This window comes from Cimex lectularius, unplaced genomic scaffold (assembly GCF_000648675.2).
Source record: "Cimex lectularius strain Harlan isolate CLEC.00 unplaced genomic scaffold, Clec_2.1 scaffold32, whole genome shotgun sequence".
Lineage (NCBI taxonomy): Eukaryota > Metazoa > Arthropoda > Insecta > Hemiptera > Cimicidae > Cimex > Cimex lectularius.
The window spans coordinates 128,646-148,333 of record NW_019392689.1 but is presented as its reverse complement, the minus strand read 5'-3'; the positions used below and the strand labels follow the sequence as shown (position 1 = coordinate 148,333).

Genomic DNA, 19,688 nt, shown 5'->3' with positions numbered 1-19,688 from the left:
ACCAACACACAAAATGTAAATAAATAATTGTAATGTTTCTTGTTTTAAATTATTTCTCATTCCTTGCCTCCCATCTTCCATCTGACTAGGGAATTTAATTATCTAGGATATGCAGATGACCTGGTGCAGTCATGAATGGACACTTTTCAGGTCACCACAGAGTGGGGCTAATATGTGCTCAAGTTAAAAAAAGATCGCGCTAAACAAATATTAAACAACTAAATAAAATCACACAAAGAGTAAAAATTACCATTGGTAAATCCTTTGTGAGATAAGCTGAGCACTAAATTAAACTATGTCCCTATGGTTATATACAGCAGTTGTTAGAACCATGATAGCCTATCAATCGGTGATTTGGTGGATAGATACATTAAAGCTTACCAGAAAAGAATAGTCATCTACTTGAACAGACAGGTGGCACTAAAGGCAACTAACTACCTCATTGATAGTAAAGTTTAAATCATTTAGGATTGCATCAATGCCCTGCAAAAAATGAGGGAAAACAACAAAATAACACCAGACAAGAGGCAATGAGACGGCTGATAAAAGGCCAAAAAAAGTTTGCTCGGAACACCTATCACCTTTGAACTCTTTAGCGTCATACCAAATTGCCAAAAGATCTATCAGACAAGGGAACATGGAAAATAAGTCAACAATGGGTTAAGCGTTAGCGATAAAAAGGTTAAGACCCCTTCAGGGAAAAAATACTTCCAAGTAGTTACTCCGCGTGAATATAACTACAGCATGGATGATGACCATCGTAACATAGACTGTTTCACCGATGGTTCACTTATTAAAGGCAAGGGAAGATGCTGGAATACATATACCTAAATTAGGGATCCGCATCTCCTCCCCTCTTGGTAAAAACACCTCCGTTTTTCAGGTAGAAATATGGGCCATTAATGTTTGCTGCAGAACACATGGATAATAAAATCAAGGGAAAAGATATTAGAATTTTTTCCGACAGTCAGGCTAGTCTTAGGTCACTACAAAAAGAGTTATCAACATCTAGGCTGGTGGAGGAAACTGTTGATCTTATCAATAGGATCACTTCTAGGTATGAGAATAGGGTAATCCTCTTTGGATGCCAGCACATAAAGGACACTATGGCAATGAAGAGGCGGATAGCCTGGCCAAAGAAGGTTCTAATACTGCGTTTGTCGGGCCACAACCGGTATTACCTCACTCTATAAGCACAGCGAAAGAAAGTATTAATAGCTGGGGCATGAAACAATTCCTTAAAGAATGGAATCTGTCCCCCGGACATAGGCAATCGAAGGAGTTTGTGAAGGAGATCAAACCAAAAGAATCGAATTGGCTATTCTCTAACTCAAGGAAGGGAATTAGGAGGCTGATAGGTATCCTGATGGGCCATTGCCCTTTGAGAAGACACCTCTTCGTAATGGGTATTTTACCAGACCCCTTCTGCCATTTTTGTGAAATAAAAGAAGAAACGGCACAGCACTACCCCGCAGAGTGTGATAGGTATAGATCTATATATAGGCACTGAATGTATTCTTGGGATAACAAAAACTTCCATCACACAATGGATCAAGAAAAGATGAAAAGAGAAGTGGATAAACTATAACTAGAACTAGGTAAGCTAGGTAAAGGAGGTAAGCTAGCTAGCTTCAAGGTAAGAAGTGCCGCCAGGTATAGATTCGAAACTTTTGAAGGAGAGGACATTACTACAATCACTCCCCAAGATAAAATGGTCCAAAATCTTGGGGTTTGTGAACAAGTCTAAGAGGTTTATGCAGGGCACGTGAACCGACCAAGTCCCGGACCCTTTAGGTATAGGGTATGAGTCTACCCAGGCATTTAACCTCTTGGGTCTTGGTCGCCCGCCCTGCGTAATATATATAATATATAAGTCAACAATGGGTATGAATCTTAGAGCAAAGGTGATGATGATGATGATGGATACTAGGAAGTTGAGGTATTTGTTCCCCAAGCACCGCAGCCTTCTCGCTTATTGTACTTTCCTAGTTCCACAGTTCAGTTTGTTGATTCGATCCTTATACTAAAAAGTACGAGGTCATTGTGACCTGTCACAATTCTCAGATGGTATATATGTAGTCCTACCAATACTCTGAGTTTAGTCCTATCTAACCATAACAGGGAAGGGACATACCAATAGCCAAGTGGTTAGTGTGACAGACTCGGCTTGTAGTGCCTGTGGTTGTGGGTTTGATTCCCACCGTCGCCCCTGGCCCTTTTTTCACGATACCCTTCCTCCCCCCAACTATATACAATCATCTACTCAATTATATACTCTGGCTAATATGCGAGTTCATAAAGCCATACAAATTAAAACAAGGTTGTTTTAGTAGAAGCTTACCTAGTACTAGTTATAGTTTATCCACTTCTCTTTTCATCTTTTCTTGATCCATTTTGTGATGGAAGTGTTTGTTATCCCAAGAATAGGTTCAGTACTTATATATAGTTTTTAGATCCTCTGGCCAGTGTGTCTGTCTTTTGCCCTTGTCTAGCTCTAGAGTTTATCCACTTCTCTTTTCATCTTTTCTTGATCCATTGTGTGATGGAAGTTTTTGTTATCCCAAGAATACATTCAGTGCCTATATATAGTTCTGCAGATCGTCTGGCCAGTGTGTTGCCTTTTCGTTACCCAAAATTCCTTTGGGTCTTGGTACCCAAGATACCATCAGGTTGTTGTGTTTTCCCAGGTTTTGGAGAATTTGCATGATTCATTGACTAATTTTGATGTCATTTTTTTACACGGTAATGCTTTAATAGCCGCTTAGTTAAATAATCCAAGTTTAAAGAACATATTTCTTCAATAAAAAATAGATCTATGAAGATGCTAGGTTTCATCATCCGGAACTCCTATGAATTTAAAAATCCTCTATGTTTTGTCCATCTTTATAAAGCTTTTGTACAACCCATACTAGAATATGCTACACCTGTTTGGAACCCATTCTATCTAAATTATCAAAAAATTCTTCAATCTGTGCAAAACAAATTTTTAAAAAAACTTTCCTACAAACTCAATCTTCCTTCGAATTCTGCCTACCCTGGAATCCGCTCTAAATTTAAACTTTTCGAACTGGCACTAAGAAGGGATTACTTTGATTTTGTTTTTGTATTTAAATTATTAAACAATCTCATTGATAGTCCTTCTCTCCTCTATCAACTACAGCTACACGCCCCTTCGCACTCTCTTAAAACCTATAAATTATTTTATATTGAATTCCAAAGCTCTAACTACATGCTCTCTTCTCCTCTACACAGAATGATGATCAAGAGTAACAACATCTGCAATAGCATTGACTTCTTCAATAGTTCTGTGCAATCTGTGAAAAACCATATCTTACACCTTAGTTGAATGCTTTTATATTTCATACTGTACAAAATTATTACAATTTATTTCATTTACTAGTTCAATTAATTCTTGCACTCTAGTCTTATTATATATTTACAAAGAGCATTATTTTCATTAAATATGTACCTAATTATTGTAGTTTCAATTGTCTTTCAGCTTTATTTTGTTTCCTCTGCCTTATTTGGTTACTAATTATGTCTTTCATTTTTGTTCTTCAGTTTTTACTCTTTAATTGTATTTTTATATTTATCATTTATATTTACCATTTATATTATTACCATGTATATACGTCCTTATTCTTTTTATATATATTATTTGTATTTTTACATATATTATTTATATTTTTTGTTATTGTAAAATGTCTTTTTTTATACGATCCGTAAATAAATAAATAAATAATCTTATGAGGATATTTTTGCCAGTGAAACCTCTTTTAAGATTTTCTAAGGATTTGATTGTGTGTATTTCAGCTTGAAAGACTGAAATACTTCCCAAATGAGTTTGATTGGTCATATTTCGGCTCCTTCTGTGTACCATATCATTGTATCTGATTTCTTCCTGAATTTATTTCTGGAGTCTAAATGAGCTTTTCTTCAATTTTCCTAGTATACAAGTGCAATTGACATGGTTGTTTTCATCACCCATGCAGGACAGAGGTACAGTTCATGAAAGGAATACAGAAACTAATGTCATAACTAAACCTAGGATGTGTCAGAACAAGAATGACTACTGAAGGGACACTGCAGACTACTGCGGCACGTGTACGTTACACAGATATTGCCAGGAAGAATGAGAAACAGTGGAACAAGTTCGCTGTTGGTGTGAAGGATAGCTGAGTACCCACATCTAGGGAAAAGACAAGCCACAGCCTGAATAATACACAAGGAACCCTTAACAAAGCTTAGTAAAAAGCTTGAAGCTTAATTAAGAGCTCTAGACAATAATGAAGATTGCACAATAGACTGGTCGCAGTGTGCAGATCGTTAAGAGGCTGACTCCTTTTAACCATAATTTCAATCTTGCTTTCAATCAATTCAGTAGTGAACTGTAGTCACTATTAATATTGAATTTATTCACAGGATTGTAAAATGTTTAAAAAAATTATTAATAAGAAGAAACAATCAAACTGCTGACTCAATTCATTGGCCAATGTCAAACGGCTAAGTATTGTGGTGAAAAAAAAAGAAACTTTTGTATGTAATTATTTTATTTTTGGGTAATTATTTATTTTCTTGAACAAAACACAAATTAAAATTTGAACTTCTTAAAACCATTAAAATTGTACATAAAATCCAAAACATTCTATTCTAAGAAGTAATACAATGATTTTATCTTGCTTCACTGATATTTTATTTGACTATTTAATTATTTACCTATTGTACTTATTCATAAAACCTATTAAATTAACATAATTTTAAATAAAATCACAGATTTTTATATTTTTAAATTAAATGTTTTCCTGATAAATTAATTAAAACATTTTAATAAAAAATAAGCTAATTTTCTTTGGCTTTAATTTTGTATAACCATAGTTTGTACTTAATAAAAAATATTTTTATAGCAATAAAAAAGTAAATTATTATTTTTTTAGTATTCAGGTTTCATTTGCTGAAATAAATAATATGCTTTCATAGATAAAAATGTTGTTAAATTAATGTATCCTGTTGTTGATTTAATTTTTAATATATTTTCAATTTAATATGAATATATTTTCATAAATTTGGAATAGACAGAGTTGGGAATGCAGCTCTCCATTGGCAGGGACCTTGAAGGCAAGGGTTGTTCCTCCATCCGCTGTAGTCCGTCCATTGGTAGTGGGGCCTGTTGGTCGAAGGATAGTACGGCTTCGGCGGTGGAGAATAGTATGTTGGGTATTCTGGCTTTTTCAGAACATCTTGTGTCTGGACAGTCCCTTGGTAGACAGGCACATCCGAGCCATTTCCATTTCTATCGACTTTGTTCGATGTGACGACGACTTTGTTCACTTGGCTATGGACAGTGTCGTTAATTTCTTTCATGAATTTCTTAGCTTCAGCATCACTTAAAAGGCCCTGGATGACAGGGACCTCGTTGTTCTTGTTGTTCTCGATTATCTCCTCGACCTTTTGTACTGTCGATATCTTCGAAGGGACGAAGTAAACGTATTTGCACAGTTCTTTTGAATAAGGGCAATGTTTGTTCCCGAGCGCTACTACTTGGTTTTGGTATTCATTCGGCTTGGCAACAGGAATGAAGTTGATCTCGTAGAAAGCTTTTATTATCTTTGGACTTAAACTTGAGTCTAAAATGGGATACTTGTCTCCTTGAGCTAGCGGTGAAAATGTTGGGTTTGGTAACTCTATCTTTGAGTCAATAGAGAAACCAAATGCTAAAACAAAAATTGCAATGTTACTGTCATCAATAAAAATATTTTAAAAAAGTATTTGAAATCAAAGAAATACAATTCAAATAGGGAGTTTATTATTCATTCTTTCAGTTATTATTTTACTGTTTATTGGTTGTATAAAGTAGTGCCTTGAGTTTAATTCAAGATTCTAAAACAGCGTTCGATGATGTAATGACAAAACAAAAATAAAAACTTTTTTTTAATGTGACAGACTTTTTTTAAAACTATTATACAACATAATTTTTCATATCATTTTGCACTTATGCTTAAAATGCATTACATGCAACTTGAAGCAGTTTTCTTTGTGTAGGGGGAATTGATTTGACCTTCTTGAAACACTATGTTACTTGTGAATTAAGAAAATTGACACAGGATTAAAAAAAAATAAAAAAAATTAAAAGACAAGGAGGAAAACTTAATTTTTTAAAATTGATAATTTACGTGGATCATAACAAGCAGTTATAAATTTTAAGGTTTTAAATTACTTTTTTTAAGGATATTTTATGTTACATTATAATTTTTCAAGTATTTCTGTTAGAATACTTTGGATCTTCTCATGCATGTGTGTTTGTTAATATTGAACCTATAGAGGTCAACTTAGTGCAGTGAAATTACTACAATTCTAAAATTGATAATAAATACCAAAGGACATACACAAATGCACTTTTTTAAAAATCCAATTAAAGACTACATTAATTGCTAATAAAAGATTAGATTGTATCATCTAGTACTGTGAAATGTTTTCGTTTGGTTTGATTGGGTGTGATTTGACAGTTTTTAGTCATTTGGTCTGCCTATTCTTGCTGGTTTGGTCCTTCAACGTATTTTATTACTCTTTAGTGCTGTTTGTCATGCATAGTTTTAAATAAAAACCTTAAATAACAACTATTGTTAGAATTACATTGTTGCTTTATACCAGAGCAAAATAAATGAGTTTTCTTTCTTTTTCTGCTTAGGGGTATAAGCAGGCTAAGGCACAGACGGATACGGCTGTACAAAACTAAACTAACAGTGGCCATCTCCATGCAGAACCCAAGAAGAAATATCACAATATAAAATAAGATCATCTGAATCTGATCTATATGAAAATTGTCAACGAAACAAGACTTCTTGAATATACCTTCAATGTTAGGAAAATTTTGTAATTTATTAATTTATTTTTAAATAAGTTTAAATAAGGGGATGTTGATGAAATGCATCTGGCTAAAACTTTAGTGGGAATGGGTAAACCAGGCAATGATAAAAAAAAAAAGATGAAATTAATTCATTAAATTATTTGTATAAAATTGTGTTCAGACTTTATTTTAGTTTAGTTATTTGCAGGTCAAACAGTGAGGATAGGAAGAAGTTTTTTACAAGTTTTTTTTTAAAATTCTTGCCTTCTTTTGCATCAGGGGGATAAGCAGGGTGAGGAACCAACACAATAGGCAGACTGAAATGATTGGAAACGATCAAATTACAGAGACCCTTTTAGACCACAGCACGACATCTCATGATGATATAAACCGATCTTTTATTGAAAAATAATGCGATGATATAAACCGATCTTTTATTGAAAAATAATGCGATGATATAAACCGATCTTTTATTGAAAAATAATGCCTCAGATGCCTTTAATTGGATTTTTAAAAAGTGCACCTTGCCCTCCAAAAAGTTTTAGTGTTGATAAAAAAGAAATTGAGTGATAATAAAGTTAATAATTTATTGAGTGATATAAGTTAATGATAAGGAGATTTCTTTTTGAGGTCTGCCTCAAAATGTACCTAACAGTGGCTTGGTCGTTTCTGACCATTTTTCTCTGGTCATCTTCTCATTCGGACGGTCCAAAGCTACAGAAAAATCAGAAAGACCATGCTAAAGTTAATAAAGTCCATAAAAATTAAAAGTTCTTTAATGGCTTTTTCAAAAATGTTCTGCCATGTCAGAGCTACCAAGTCTTATTTATTATTAAACACAAATAAAACTCAGGTTTCAATGTACACTACATCTTATTTTTTTTTAAATTTTACTTTTTTCTACATTGGCAATCATAATTCATCATATTCGGTGAAACATGGCAATTTCACTTTTAAGAAAGAAAAAAGTGAAGCATCTCCGAATGCACAACTTATTTATCACACACAAAAAAAAAAAGGAAGTGGACTTCGCCGCTACAATTGAGAAAAATGAGTTTCCACTAATATGGAATAATAATTCTTAATTATTATAATTTGGGAGACAATCATAAAATGAAACAATGAGGTGTTCTTTAAATTGCACCGGAAGTCCATCTCATGTTGCAATTTAATTATTCCCACAGCAAAAAGACAGGCAATCTTAAAAAACGACCTGAACAATATTCTTATGTTAAATCTCTTCAAACGGCTAAGTTAAAAAAATTATCATTTTAAACTATAAACAAAAGGAATTTTAAAAATACGACGATTGGTTTAATAGAACAAAACCATCCCAACTATCATGATGTGCACATTTAATTTAAAAAAAAGGAAAAAAACCCTGACATTTGCATTTATTTGTTTATTTTCCATAATAACTATTGTAAGTATAAAGAAGTTGTTTATAAATTCCATGGAGAGAGTAGCTGCGGATCCATTGCGGACAAATAAAAAGAAGAGAAAGGAAAAAAAGTTGAGTTCATCATCATCCTCGCCACTTCCAGAGGATAAAAATGAAAAACAACTAAATAAAAGGGAAAGAAGAAAACATAATAAGTATAAAAATTTTGTATTATTAGATTTGACCTCAAACTTGAACACAGCATCAATAACTTTTGTTTCCCTTTATAAAAGTTACCGTTTGCCTCTTAGACTTTTTACATTAAAAATAGAGAAATGGTTTTTTTAAAATTGTTTTCTTTGATGAAACAATAAATTTGGGTAAGCAAATAATTATTAATTTTTTTCCTTAAAAGCATGGTTTTAAGTCGAGATCTCGCCTGAACTTGTTCTACCAACAACGGAAGTAGCGTCCGTTACATAGCCCAAGTTATGCCGCGTTCTACCATCCAAGATGGTCTTCACCGGTTTAGGGGGTCACCGGAAGTCTCGATCGAAGAGAAGGTAGTACGACGGCTAGAGACGATCGTTTTATTGCTCTTAACGCATTATGGAACCGGCATTTAACGGATTGTCAACTCCGAACGGTCCTTAACGTAACGGTGAGTTCTAAAACGGTCATCAGAGAATAGCCTAATCTCATCTTTTTAAAGAGATTAAACAACATACCCCACCTTTATTATTGCAAGCTTAGTCTCCAGACGTCCGTCATCAGTTCTCACCTACTATTCATAAATCAGCTCGCTTGGACATTAAACAACGGCGGGATGTATTTCTTCACAGATGTGTGCCGGTTTGGTTTCTGGCGATCAGATGACCTGGAACGTGCGTGGGGAACGCTTTGCTTCATGTGCCATGCGTGTGTCACATACCAGTTATGGCCGTATCGAACGGATTGTCTGTTGATCTTTGACTGTACGAAGGTACATTGCGGAAGTTCTTCTGGAAGCTGTGGGGTCAACTTCGTAACGTATGACAATGTTCGTCCGCATGTCCTCCAGTAGCCACCCATTATTTGAAGGATGTAGGGATTACCACAACGAATTGGCTAGCACGTTCTCCTGACTTGATTCTCATAGAACAGTTATGGGACATAATAAAAAGACGGGTTAGACATCGTTCGCCGCCTCCAGCAAGCGTTGAACAGCTTCAAAGCGACCTGGATGAAGAATGGGTTTCTGTCCCACAGGACGCAGTCCGATCGCTTATTTACTCGATGCCTAGGTGAGTTAAGGCCCTCTGGAAGACTAGGATGTAATACGCGTCATTAAGAGCAAAACCAGGTATAAATATTGGTCAAATTTTAATATTTCACTAAATGATTTTCCGGTATTTTGGTGAATTTTTTTAAACCATCACGCTTACATCATTTTTATTAAAACACAAGAATTTCGGATCTCGTTTGATTGGTTTACATTGAAATATGTATGCTGTAATTAATTTAACGATAAAAATTATGTATAGTTTGAAATAAATGTCAAAATACGAGTATCCGGTTTTTTCATTGTATAAACGAAAAAATTAAAAACAACATGATTGACTATTACACACCTACACAATAATTGACAAAATAACACTCAGACAAACCGCTTAAGTTGGCGAAGCTCTTATTATTAAGTAGTAGAGTTAAGAAAATTTAAGTAGTATTTAGTATTAAGTAGGATTTATTAAGTTAAACTAGGTAATAAATTGTTAGTTAAATTTTAATCTATCATTAAAGGATTTTTTGATTTTTCGGTAAATTTTCTTTCAAACCATGTAAATTTATGGTTGTAAATATCAAATAAATGTAATAGAAAAAAATAATTAAAATTCATGAATTTCTAGTCTCGTTTAATTTGGTTTACATTAAAATAACAATGTTTAATAAACGTTTATTAATAAAACAATAAAAATACTGATGGATAAATTTAACCGCCACTCAATTTATTTAGTTTAAAATTAAATCCATTAACATTCTACATCATTCTACAGGTAATTTTAGAAGCTATCGTCTCAAAATAAACAGTTATGCTTTGTTTACTTTTATGCTGATAATCTCATTTGAACAAAAAGTAGCATATGCCTTCCAATCCGTACGCCTAAAAATCGCTTTCGATTTTTTTTTCAAACTATCAAAATTAAATAATTTTTCTTAAAACCATGAATTTTGGTCTCTTTAATTTGGTTTAAATTACAATAAGTATGTAATTATTATAATGATAAAATACATATAATTTGAAATAAACAAATGTTTGTTTGTTTTTGTTTTTGGGTATATAATTAAAACCTATTAAGCTACTAAGAAAAGTAGCCTGCTGGGTAGGGGTCACAAAATACATCTAAAAATTGAAGACACACCAACTTGCTATATTTAAGACTGTACTCTTGGGCTGATGAGACAGATATATGGAAAAGATATTACAAGGTGGGTGTTAGAAAAAGGGCACTCGGCCATGGATCCAATATTTGCCCTTTAGCATGATCAACTTCGTTTGGAGACAACCTAAGAAAAACGTTTATGCTCCATAGGTTGATTTTGAGGGGAATTTACAGTATTGATCGAAATAGATCATTTTTTAAATTGTACGCATTAGGTGTGTCAACTGAGTTAGTAAAGGCAATCAAAAGTTTATATGCCAACACTGAAGCTACAGTATGTAAGCTGTATAAAGGTGGACTGACTTCTAGTTTTTTACTAGAATGGGATCACGCAGGGATGTATATCGAGTCCTCAATTGTTTGCCCTGTTTCTACATGACTTTCCGGAAGAAATTGGCGGCGGGTTGTTAATTGACAATATCAAGATAAATGCTTTACTTTGAGCCGATGACAGTGGAGTTTTACGGCTCACGATAAGAAAGTCGAGTGCTGGAAAGTGGAACCTCCGAATAAATTTAGAAAAGACAAAAATCATGTTCAGGAAGGGCGGAGGAAGGAAATGTTTAAATCATAAATGACATAGGATAGGCACGTCAGTTTAGTACCTAAATATAAAGTGTTTCATGTGCTAACATGTCAGGTCTGGAATGGTGAAGTTTATGATCAGGTCGAAAATCTACGTTTCTTTATAAAAAAAGCTATTCAGGATGCCAATAAATACACCGAATTATGATTTATGTAAAAATGGGGAGGGGCACAATTTTTTCTTACACCTTGAAACTTCAGTTTTCTTACACTTTAAGTATGTTATTTAATCACAGCCAGGAAAGATTATTGTGTATGGAAATAAGTACAAAACTTTTTAGTTTAAAAACTTGCTGGTGGGAGGATATACATCTAGATGCACATCCCAGTTTGGATCGGACAAGTCAAAATAACCTGGTATTGGGTAAAATTGCACAGGGTCAAAGAAAAAGAGTTCGAAGGATCGCAAGAATTGAAAACTTTCAGGACTACAAACGTTTAAATTTTAATGTTAGCCACATGAATAAAAACCTCTCAGCAGAATATAAAGATATTATTTTTAAAGTCCGAGGTGAGGCTAATTCTCAATTGCAAACCCTGGCTGATAAATGTAATATAATATATAATCCATTATATTTCGGGGTCCGATTGACCAAATAATATCTTTCAATTAATTAATCTTTATGTAATATATTGGTTGAGATAAAAAAGTCAGTGTCATGAGCGGGATTCGAACCCACGACCTTCGGCTAAATACGCCGCTCCTCTACCACTTGAGCTATCGTGACTTCGATCCACTCGGACACCAACTTCCCATCTCAACCTACCTTTTTTATAACCATCCCTAAAAATATAAGGACAAACTATAAATGTTCTTTATGCAATTTAAATAAGACTTTTAAATACCACTTAACACTTTTTAGAAGAGTGCCCCATACTGAACCATCATGTGTTTCCTTCAAAAAGATTATGTTTCAGAGGATGATGATATTTCGTTACTAAATGGTAGTAATTGGAGGGATTTGGTTCTGTTTACAAAAGCATCTTTATTATAAAGTAACGTGCTAGTAAAATAATATTAAATAACCATATCATACCATCAACCCACTACAATTTAAATAAAGAAGAGATGAATCCAGATGAAGTCAAACCTCATCTGGACCCATTTCTTTTTTATGTTAGTAAAATAATTTAATTATTTTTTCATTAACGTTTTTTTCCCAATTGTTCACTTTGCTTATTTTTATATTCCGTTTAGTATATATTTTTTCTTTAATTGTTTATTTTTAATATTTAAGTTTTTGAAGACTCTGGCAGACGGTTAAATGACCGATTTGATGTTAAGAAGGAGGACAGAGTTCGATTTTATGTTTTGTAGAGTGTAGTTTTTTTTGTAAATATATAAATATTTTTTGAATTATGATTTTGTTATAACGAAAATAAATATCATATATTCATTCAATTTTTTAAATTATCAGCAGCTTGCATATGAATTTTCTTATTCTTTATTAAATTTATTCCAATGTTTGCTTGTGGATTTTGTCATTTCTGTATAATTTTTCGAAAAAAAACCACTACACCCTCAATAAATTAAAATGCAATTACCTGCACCAGCTAAAGCCAGCGTCTTGCAGACAGTGAAGAACATGACTGAGCCCTCAGCGTACCGGGGGAACACGGAGAAGATTGGTGGGAGGCCATTGTACATGATTATACCAGCGGTCATGCAAGTTTTTCCCGGCCTATCTTCACAAAAGGGATCCCTTTCTCTGACCGTCTAATTTTCCGTGTTGGACGGATTGTTTACGATGTTTGGGTTAGTTTTTTTCTTCACATCGGGCTCGTTTAGAATCGTCAGTACCGTTTATGGGGAACCGGGATCCTTGGGATTCTCGGGCGTGCGACTGGCCCAGATTTTTTTTCTTTATTAATTTAACCTGAATTGCTTTAGGAAAACGGGGTTTGTTGATGGACGATACAAATGGAACAAGGGATTTTATAGGATTGGCACATACAGTAAAAAGCAAAAAATTCTGCCCACTTGTAATATAACTTGATTTGTATATATTTTATATATTAATCAAAGTTTCACGTTTTTTAACGTTTAATAATCGAGTCTTTGCCTAAAAAAGTAAAGTGCCAAGGAAAATGAAAAATAAAAAAATTAATATCTTACAATTAATTAAGGTTTTCTGTTGAGATAAAAAAGTCAATGGCACGAACGGGATTCGAACCCACGATCATCGGCTTGATACGCCGCTGCTCTACCACATGAGCTATCGTGACCTCTCCACTCGGACACCAACCTCCCATCTCAACCACACCTTTTGAATTAAAGCAAAAAGGAGGGAAAATTCAAAAGGTGTGGTTGAGATGGGAGGTTGGTGTCCGAGTGGAGAGGTCACGATAGCTCAAGTGGAAGAGCAGCGGCGTATCAAGCCTAAGATCGTGGGTTCGAATCCCGCTCGTGCCATTGACTTTTTTATCTGAACTGAAAACCTTAATTAATTGTAAGATATTAATTGGTCAAGCGGACCACAAAACTAGTGAATTTAAAAAAATTATTTTTTTTAAAAGACGAACAGATAAAATTTATTTTAATTTCGTTTTACATTTTTAATTAACATTTAAATGTCGCGTATTTCCTCTTCTTGCCTTAATTACATCTCGATGACGCATCGGCATACTTTTTACCAGCCTGCAAATATCTCTTTGCTTGAGGTTAGTCCATTCTTCACGAAGAGTCCTTTCAAGATCGTGGAGTGTATCAGGAAGGAGGACGTGCTGTTATTCGTCTTTTGAGGTTATCCCATAAGTGTTCGATGGGGTTCAAATCTGGAGAACGGGCTGGCCAGGCTAAGAACCTGACGTCATGCTGTTTAAGTTCCGTTTGTACTATGCGAGCGACATGCGGACGGGCATTATCGCGCATTAGAATAGGATTGTCGCTGATTTCATCGAGGATGGACAACGTATATTGTTCCAAAATTTCATCTACAGCAACACCTCCACAAACAACAACCAACTCCGTGCGACTCCCCATTGCAATTCCCGCCCACACCATCACTGAGCTTCGTTGAAAAGATTGGCTCTGGGAAAAATTATAGGCTTCGTACCTTTAATTTCGCCTTCTCCTCACTCTTTCACGCCCGTCTGGGGATCGTAGAGCAAATCTACACTCATCTGTAAAAAGTTCAGCAGACCAATCGTCTAAAGACCAATACCTGAGTTCTCGAGCAAATGCGAGTCGTGCAGCTGCGTGTGTTCTGTTCTTTTCGGGTACCCGTACGGGGGGGGGGGAAGCCATCAGTCCATACTGATGTAATCTTCTTCGAGCCGTTCAGAAATTTGGACACCTTACGGGAGTGATATCCGCAAACCGCCGATAGAAAAGGTTCGGACGGAACCTAGCTGGCATAATCTAAGCCATCATATTACCCAGGGTCTTAGACATGTTGAGTTTAGGTTAGTTGAGTTCAGGTGCTGCATTGCTGGCTACTAAAAGAAGACTGGCGAGGACTGCACACTCGTTCAGCTCAGGTATTGCCTTTAGTTTATTTAATTATTTTTATTATTGTTTCGCGACCACACCAGCGCGCGCCCCATTTAACGGAGCCTACATAGAAATGTGTAGTTCAAAATGACAGACGCAATTATTTATTTACTCATTGGCGTACGTACAGAATTTTTTTTTATTAAGCAAAAATAACACACAAATCCATTACTGAAAATAGTGAAATGATTAAACGCATTTTACCACGAAAACATTAAGTATGAAACGGCCAAACAATAAATGTATAATGGCATACGGAATACTTGGAATACTTCGTTGATTAATGTAATAATCATTGTAAATAATGCTTTAAATCATTGAACCAATTATGTAGAAGATCGTTTTTAAGATGTTTTTCAGGAACATACAACCATTTCGACATATCATTTTATTACAGCGATATAGATTTCGGGGGCACCAGCCTCTCCTCTTCAGTCTATATAGTAAAAATTACAAAGTTACATATTAAGAAAAAATTTTTCCATTAATTTTCCAAATTAAAATTATATAGAAAAAATTGTTATTAAATTATATGTCGAAATGGTTGTATGTTCCTGAAAAACACCTTAAAAACCTTAAGCGAACACCCACGAGGGAAGAAGAGAAGAATAATTATTTAGAAGATTCTAAAGTGAAATTTGATTGTGAAGAACCTTCGGTAACATCTTAATAGGGAACATAATCGCCGGTAGATAATTGCTTTTGCTCTTGATCTTGGATAAAGAATGAATTCCATGAAAATTTCTGCAGCCGAAAGTTCAAAAATTCCAAAACACGTTATTTAATAATGACTGAATAAAGTATCATGCGGGGCAACTCAGATATATTTTCATTCCATTTAAGAGGTAACAGTCTGTTAGCAGGAAAAAATATGTAAGTTTAAACATTCCCATTCGTCCAAGACGTAAATTTCATATTCTACATAGTTTTGTCTATAGTTTATTTCTCACCGATTTAATTCATAAGACTGTATCATACTGGAGGAAAGAGTCGACTGAATATATCTACATTATGAAACCGGAATGAATCAATTTTACAACCGTAACCCGACACTTTCAATGGCAGTGTGAACCACTGGAAACCGGAAGGCATCGATATCCATGGATAAATGGAGAGCAAACCATTAAAACTAGTACACCGGGAGGGGGATCAATTATCTAACTTTTATTCCGTGTTAGATAATCTAGGTTCATTTATGTACACGAAGATAAAGATTTAATTGTTTTATTAAAACAGACATTTTTACTTACAAATATGTACTTAAATACAGTAGTTTGGTGGAATTTTTGTCCAGCCGCACTTAACACCAGCTGGTTAAATTATAACTAAATTATTATTAATTTCATCTCTAGAGCGCGGCTTATTTAGCCGAAGGTCGTGGGTTCGAATCGCGCTCGTGACACTAACTTTTTCATTTCAACCAATACCTTACATAAAGATTAATTAATTAAAAGAAGATATTTGGTCAATCGGGCCTCGAAATATAATGGGTTATTTATTATCCTGTACCTGTCGTCCAAACTATAATTACCTACCTTTGGCAGCACATTCTAATGGTACTAATTAGCCCTCCAGTGTTTAAAAAATTTAACACAAAAACAACAAATAACATCTCTGATGTATTCCAGCAACATCAAGAAGTTTGTCGCAAGCCCCAGAAACTTTACTGTCCAACATGCAGCCTGGCGACATTAGTGGTGCATGTGACTGTGCATAGGCCTGACACCACCTTGTATAATCCTTTTAAAAAAAGATAGTTTCTACCCACAGTAAGTTGTTTTGCAACGATCCGGATTTCGAGCCTTTTAGCTCATCATCAGGTTGAAGGGCTTCTACAACCACGTCTCTCGACATGAATTGCCAAAGTGAACCCGCTGATACCTCCGCCAACGCGACGTTCCAATTAGCAGCTGATTTTTTTAATGGCGCTCAATTTGAACGTGCGAAACGCGGAAATTACAACACAAATAAATATTGTAATAGTAAATACTGTTTTTATTTCTCTAAATAAATTTACCAACTCAATTGTAATGATTGTGATATTAAATATATAGGACAAAGCGGTAGAGGAATAAAAACAAGAGTAAAAGAACACTTGCCTAAATCGAGCAAATTTTCGGAATTTAAGGGCCATCTAAAAGAAACAAAACATAATTTCCATTCAAATCTAAATACAAGAGTGTTACATAGTTTCAACAAAGGGAAAGAACTAGATTGGTTTGAGAAATTTGAAATTAAAAAATGTAAAATTGAACATGGTGATAAATGCATTAATAATATAACAGATTTTGATCTACCTCCCATTTTAAATATGTACATAAATACTATCAAACATCCAAATAATTAAACTAATTATTTTAATTATTATTTTTATAGTAATTTAATAATATTAAGTATTTACTATTATAATATTTATTTGTGTTATAATTTCCGGGTTTCGCACGTTCAAATTGAGCGCCATTAAAAAAATCACCTGCTAATTGGAACGTCGCGTTGGCGGAGGTATCAGCGGGTTCACTTTGGCAATTCATGTCGAGAGACGTGGTTGTGGATTTCTTTCAACCTGATGATGAGCTAAAAGGCTCGAAATCCGGATCGTTGCAAAACAACTTACTGCGAGTAGGAACTATCTTTTTTAAAAAGGATTGAACACCACCTTGTATAGTTTATTGGAGACTGGACCGTACACAGAGTAGAGGGAAAAGTACGCGGATGTACTGTACCCTTGTTACTTTACCATAAACATGGTGAGTAAAAGTGAGTTTTCGGTCCAATATCACCCCAAGATATTTAACAGACTCAGCCCAGGACACAGTTACACCTTCAATTTGGATCTTTATATAAAGCAATGGTCTACTCTTGCTAAAAACTATTGTCTCCGTTTTGTGACGACTAATTTTAATTTTTCAACGGTAGAAACTTTCTATGCAGCGCATTGCGTTGTCTAACCTGTTCGATATTGTATCTATCCTCCGACAGAAAGAGCAGAGAGCGATGTAGTAATGGCATTTAGAGCCATTTTTACGTTATTAGAGCGAGGTATTTTGTTAAAATATAGAAGGAGCAGGATGGGTCTAAGTATAGAGCCTTGAGAAACACCAATTGTTTTAATAAAATTATCTTGTTTACACCAACATTACAGTGCCACATACACACACACTCTCACTCCCTCTTTATATTGGGTTGTCCGGAAAATAATGCAGGATTTTAAGTTTTCATTAAAAAAAAATCTATATAAAATATTCTGTTTACGTTTACAGGATTACTCATTTGTATGAATGTCAACACTTATTAATCCTCTTCCAAATGATATTGTTTGTTTACCTCTGTAGCATTCCGCTACTTGGAAATAATTCAGTCATCCTTATAATGTCAAAGCGAGAATTTCGTACGATTTTCTTTTACGAGTTTAAACTCGGCCGAAGCGGAGCCCAAACGGCTAGAAACATTAACCAAGTCTGGGGCGAGGGTTGTGTTAATGAGTGCACTGTGCAAAGGTGGTTTAAAAAATTTCGGGAGGGAGATTTCAGCCTTGAAGATGAAGAAGGTCGTGGAAGGCCTTCCTCTCTTAATGATGATGTTCTGCGATCAGTGGTGGAAGAAAACCCCAAAACAACTGTTCGAGAACTTGCAGAGCAACTCAAAGTCAGTAAAACGACCGTCGCTGACCACCTCAAGGCGATTGGAAAAGTGAAAAAACTCGAAAATTGGGTTCCACACTCATTAAACGATCGCCAAAAAAATCAGCGCTTTGATGTTTGTGCATCACTTCTTTGTCGAAACAAAAATGACCCATTTCTGGCCAGAATTGTTACATGTGACGAAAAGTGGATTCTCTACGATAACACTAGACGTTCTGGACAGTGGCTCGACAAAGGAGAAGCTCCAATACATTTTCCAAAGCCCCCAACTCATCAAAAAAAGGTAATGGTTACGGTATGGTGGGCTTCATTTGGTTTAATACACTACAGCTTCTTAAATCCTGGCGAAACCATCAATGCTGAATCATACTGTAACCAAATTAATACCATGCATCAGAAATTGGCAGTAATGAAGCCCTCTTTGGTCAATCGGAAAGGGCCCATTTTGTTGCATGACAACGCTCGACCACATGTGTCACGTGTAACGTCACAAAAATTATTGGAGCTTGGCTATGAAACTTTGCCTCACCCACCCTACTCTCCGGACCTCTCGCCTACTGACTACCATTTTTTTAGACACCTGGACCACTACTTACAACACATAATATTCAAAAATCAAACGGAACTGGAAAATGCATTTATTGACTTTATCAATTCTAAAAATTCTGAATTCTACTCAGACGGAATTAATAAGTTACCAACACGTTGGGAGAAATGTATTGAGAGTATGGGAAATTATTTTGATTAAAGAACATTGCTTTAAAGTAACTAGTTTCTTTTTTTTTGTTTAATACCAAAATCCTGCATTATTTTCCGGACAACCCAATATATCTCTCTCTGTCTTTCTCTTAATCTATTTATTTTTCTTTCTTTCTCTTTCTCTCACACAGTTATTCGCAAGTATCGATGACCAACTCATTGTTATTAATTCAGTCAGCACAAAATGCTTAGGGAATCAATGCTTAAACCAATTTGAAAAAGGGTCAGTTTAATTTGTAGAAATTTGGGCCAAACTGTACATAAATCGGAATATATTTTATTTATCAATGTATTAAATTTTTTCAAGATATTTTGTGAATATATTGCGTTGTTTATAATAATTACGTGCGATATGAAGTGCAACAGGGCAATGCTTATGCTGAGATTTTTAAATTAGGTCTTTTTCTCCTCGACAAATTAAACTATTTTAAACTTTTAATAAAGCTTCAAGATGCTTTCGTTCTTGCTTATTTCTGGAATACATTGTTGATCCATACTCTTCAATCGAATATGAAAAGTATGAAAAATTAAAGCTGTATTGTTTATGTTGTTATAAATCGTTAGT

At 34.6% G+C, this 19,688-nt stretch overlaps 1 protein-coding gene across 1 annotated transcript; it reads right to left on the bottom strand.

The window, feature by feature from the left end:
* Window positions 1-4,994: 4,994 nt before the first annotated feature.
* On the bottom strand, window positions 4,995-12,893 carry LOC106664984. Its single transcript, XM_014391096.2, has 2 exons — window positions 12,776-12,893; window positions 4,995-5,711 (listed from the first exon to the last, which is right to left on the bottom strand). The coding sequence occupies exons 1-2, from the start codon at window positions 12,876-12,878 to the stop codon at window positions 5,056-5,058; spliced, it is 759 nt and encodes a 252-aa protein (XP_014246582.2). The 5' UTR covers window positions 12,879-12,893; the 3' UTR covers window positions 4,995-5,055.
* Window positions 12,894-19,688: the final 6,795 nt, after the last annotated feature.

Coding starts and splice junctions, on each gene's coding strand:
- LOC106664984 (XM_014391096.2), bottom strand. CDS start 12,878: ATGTACAATGGCCTCCCACCAATCTTCTCCGTGTTCCCCCGGTACGCT. Junction 5,712..12,775: donor GCTGGCTTTAGCTGGTGCAG/GTAATTGCATTT, acceptor TTTTTGTTTTAG/CATTTGGTTTCTCTATTGAC.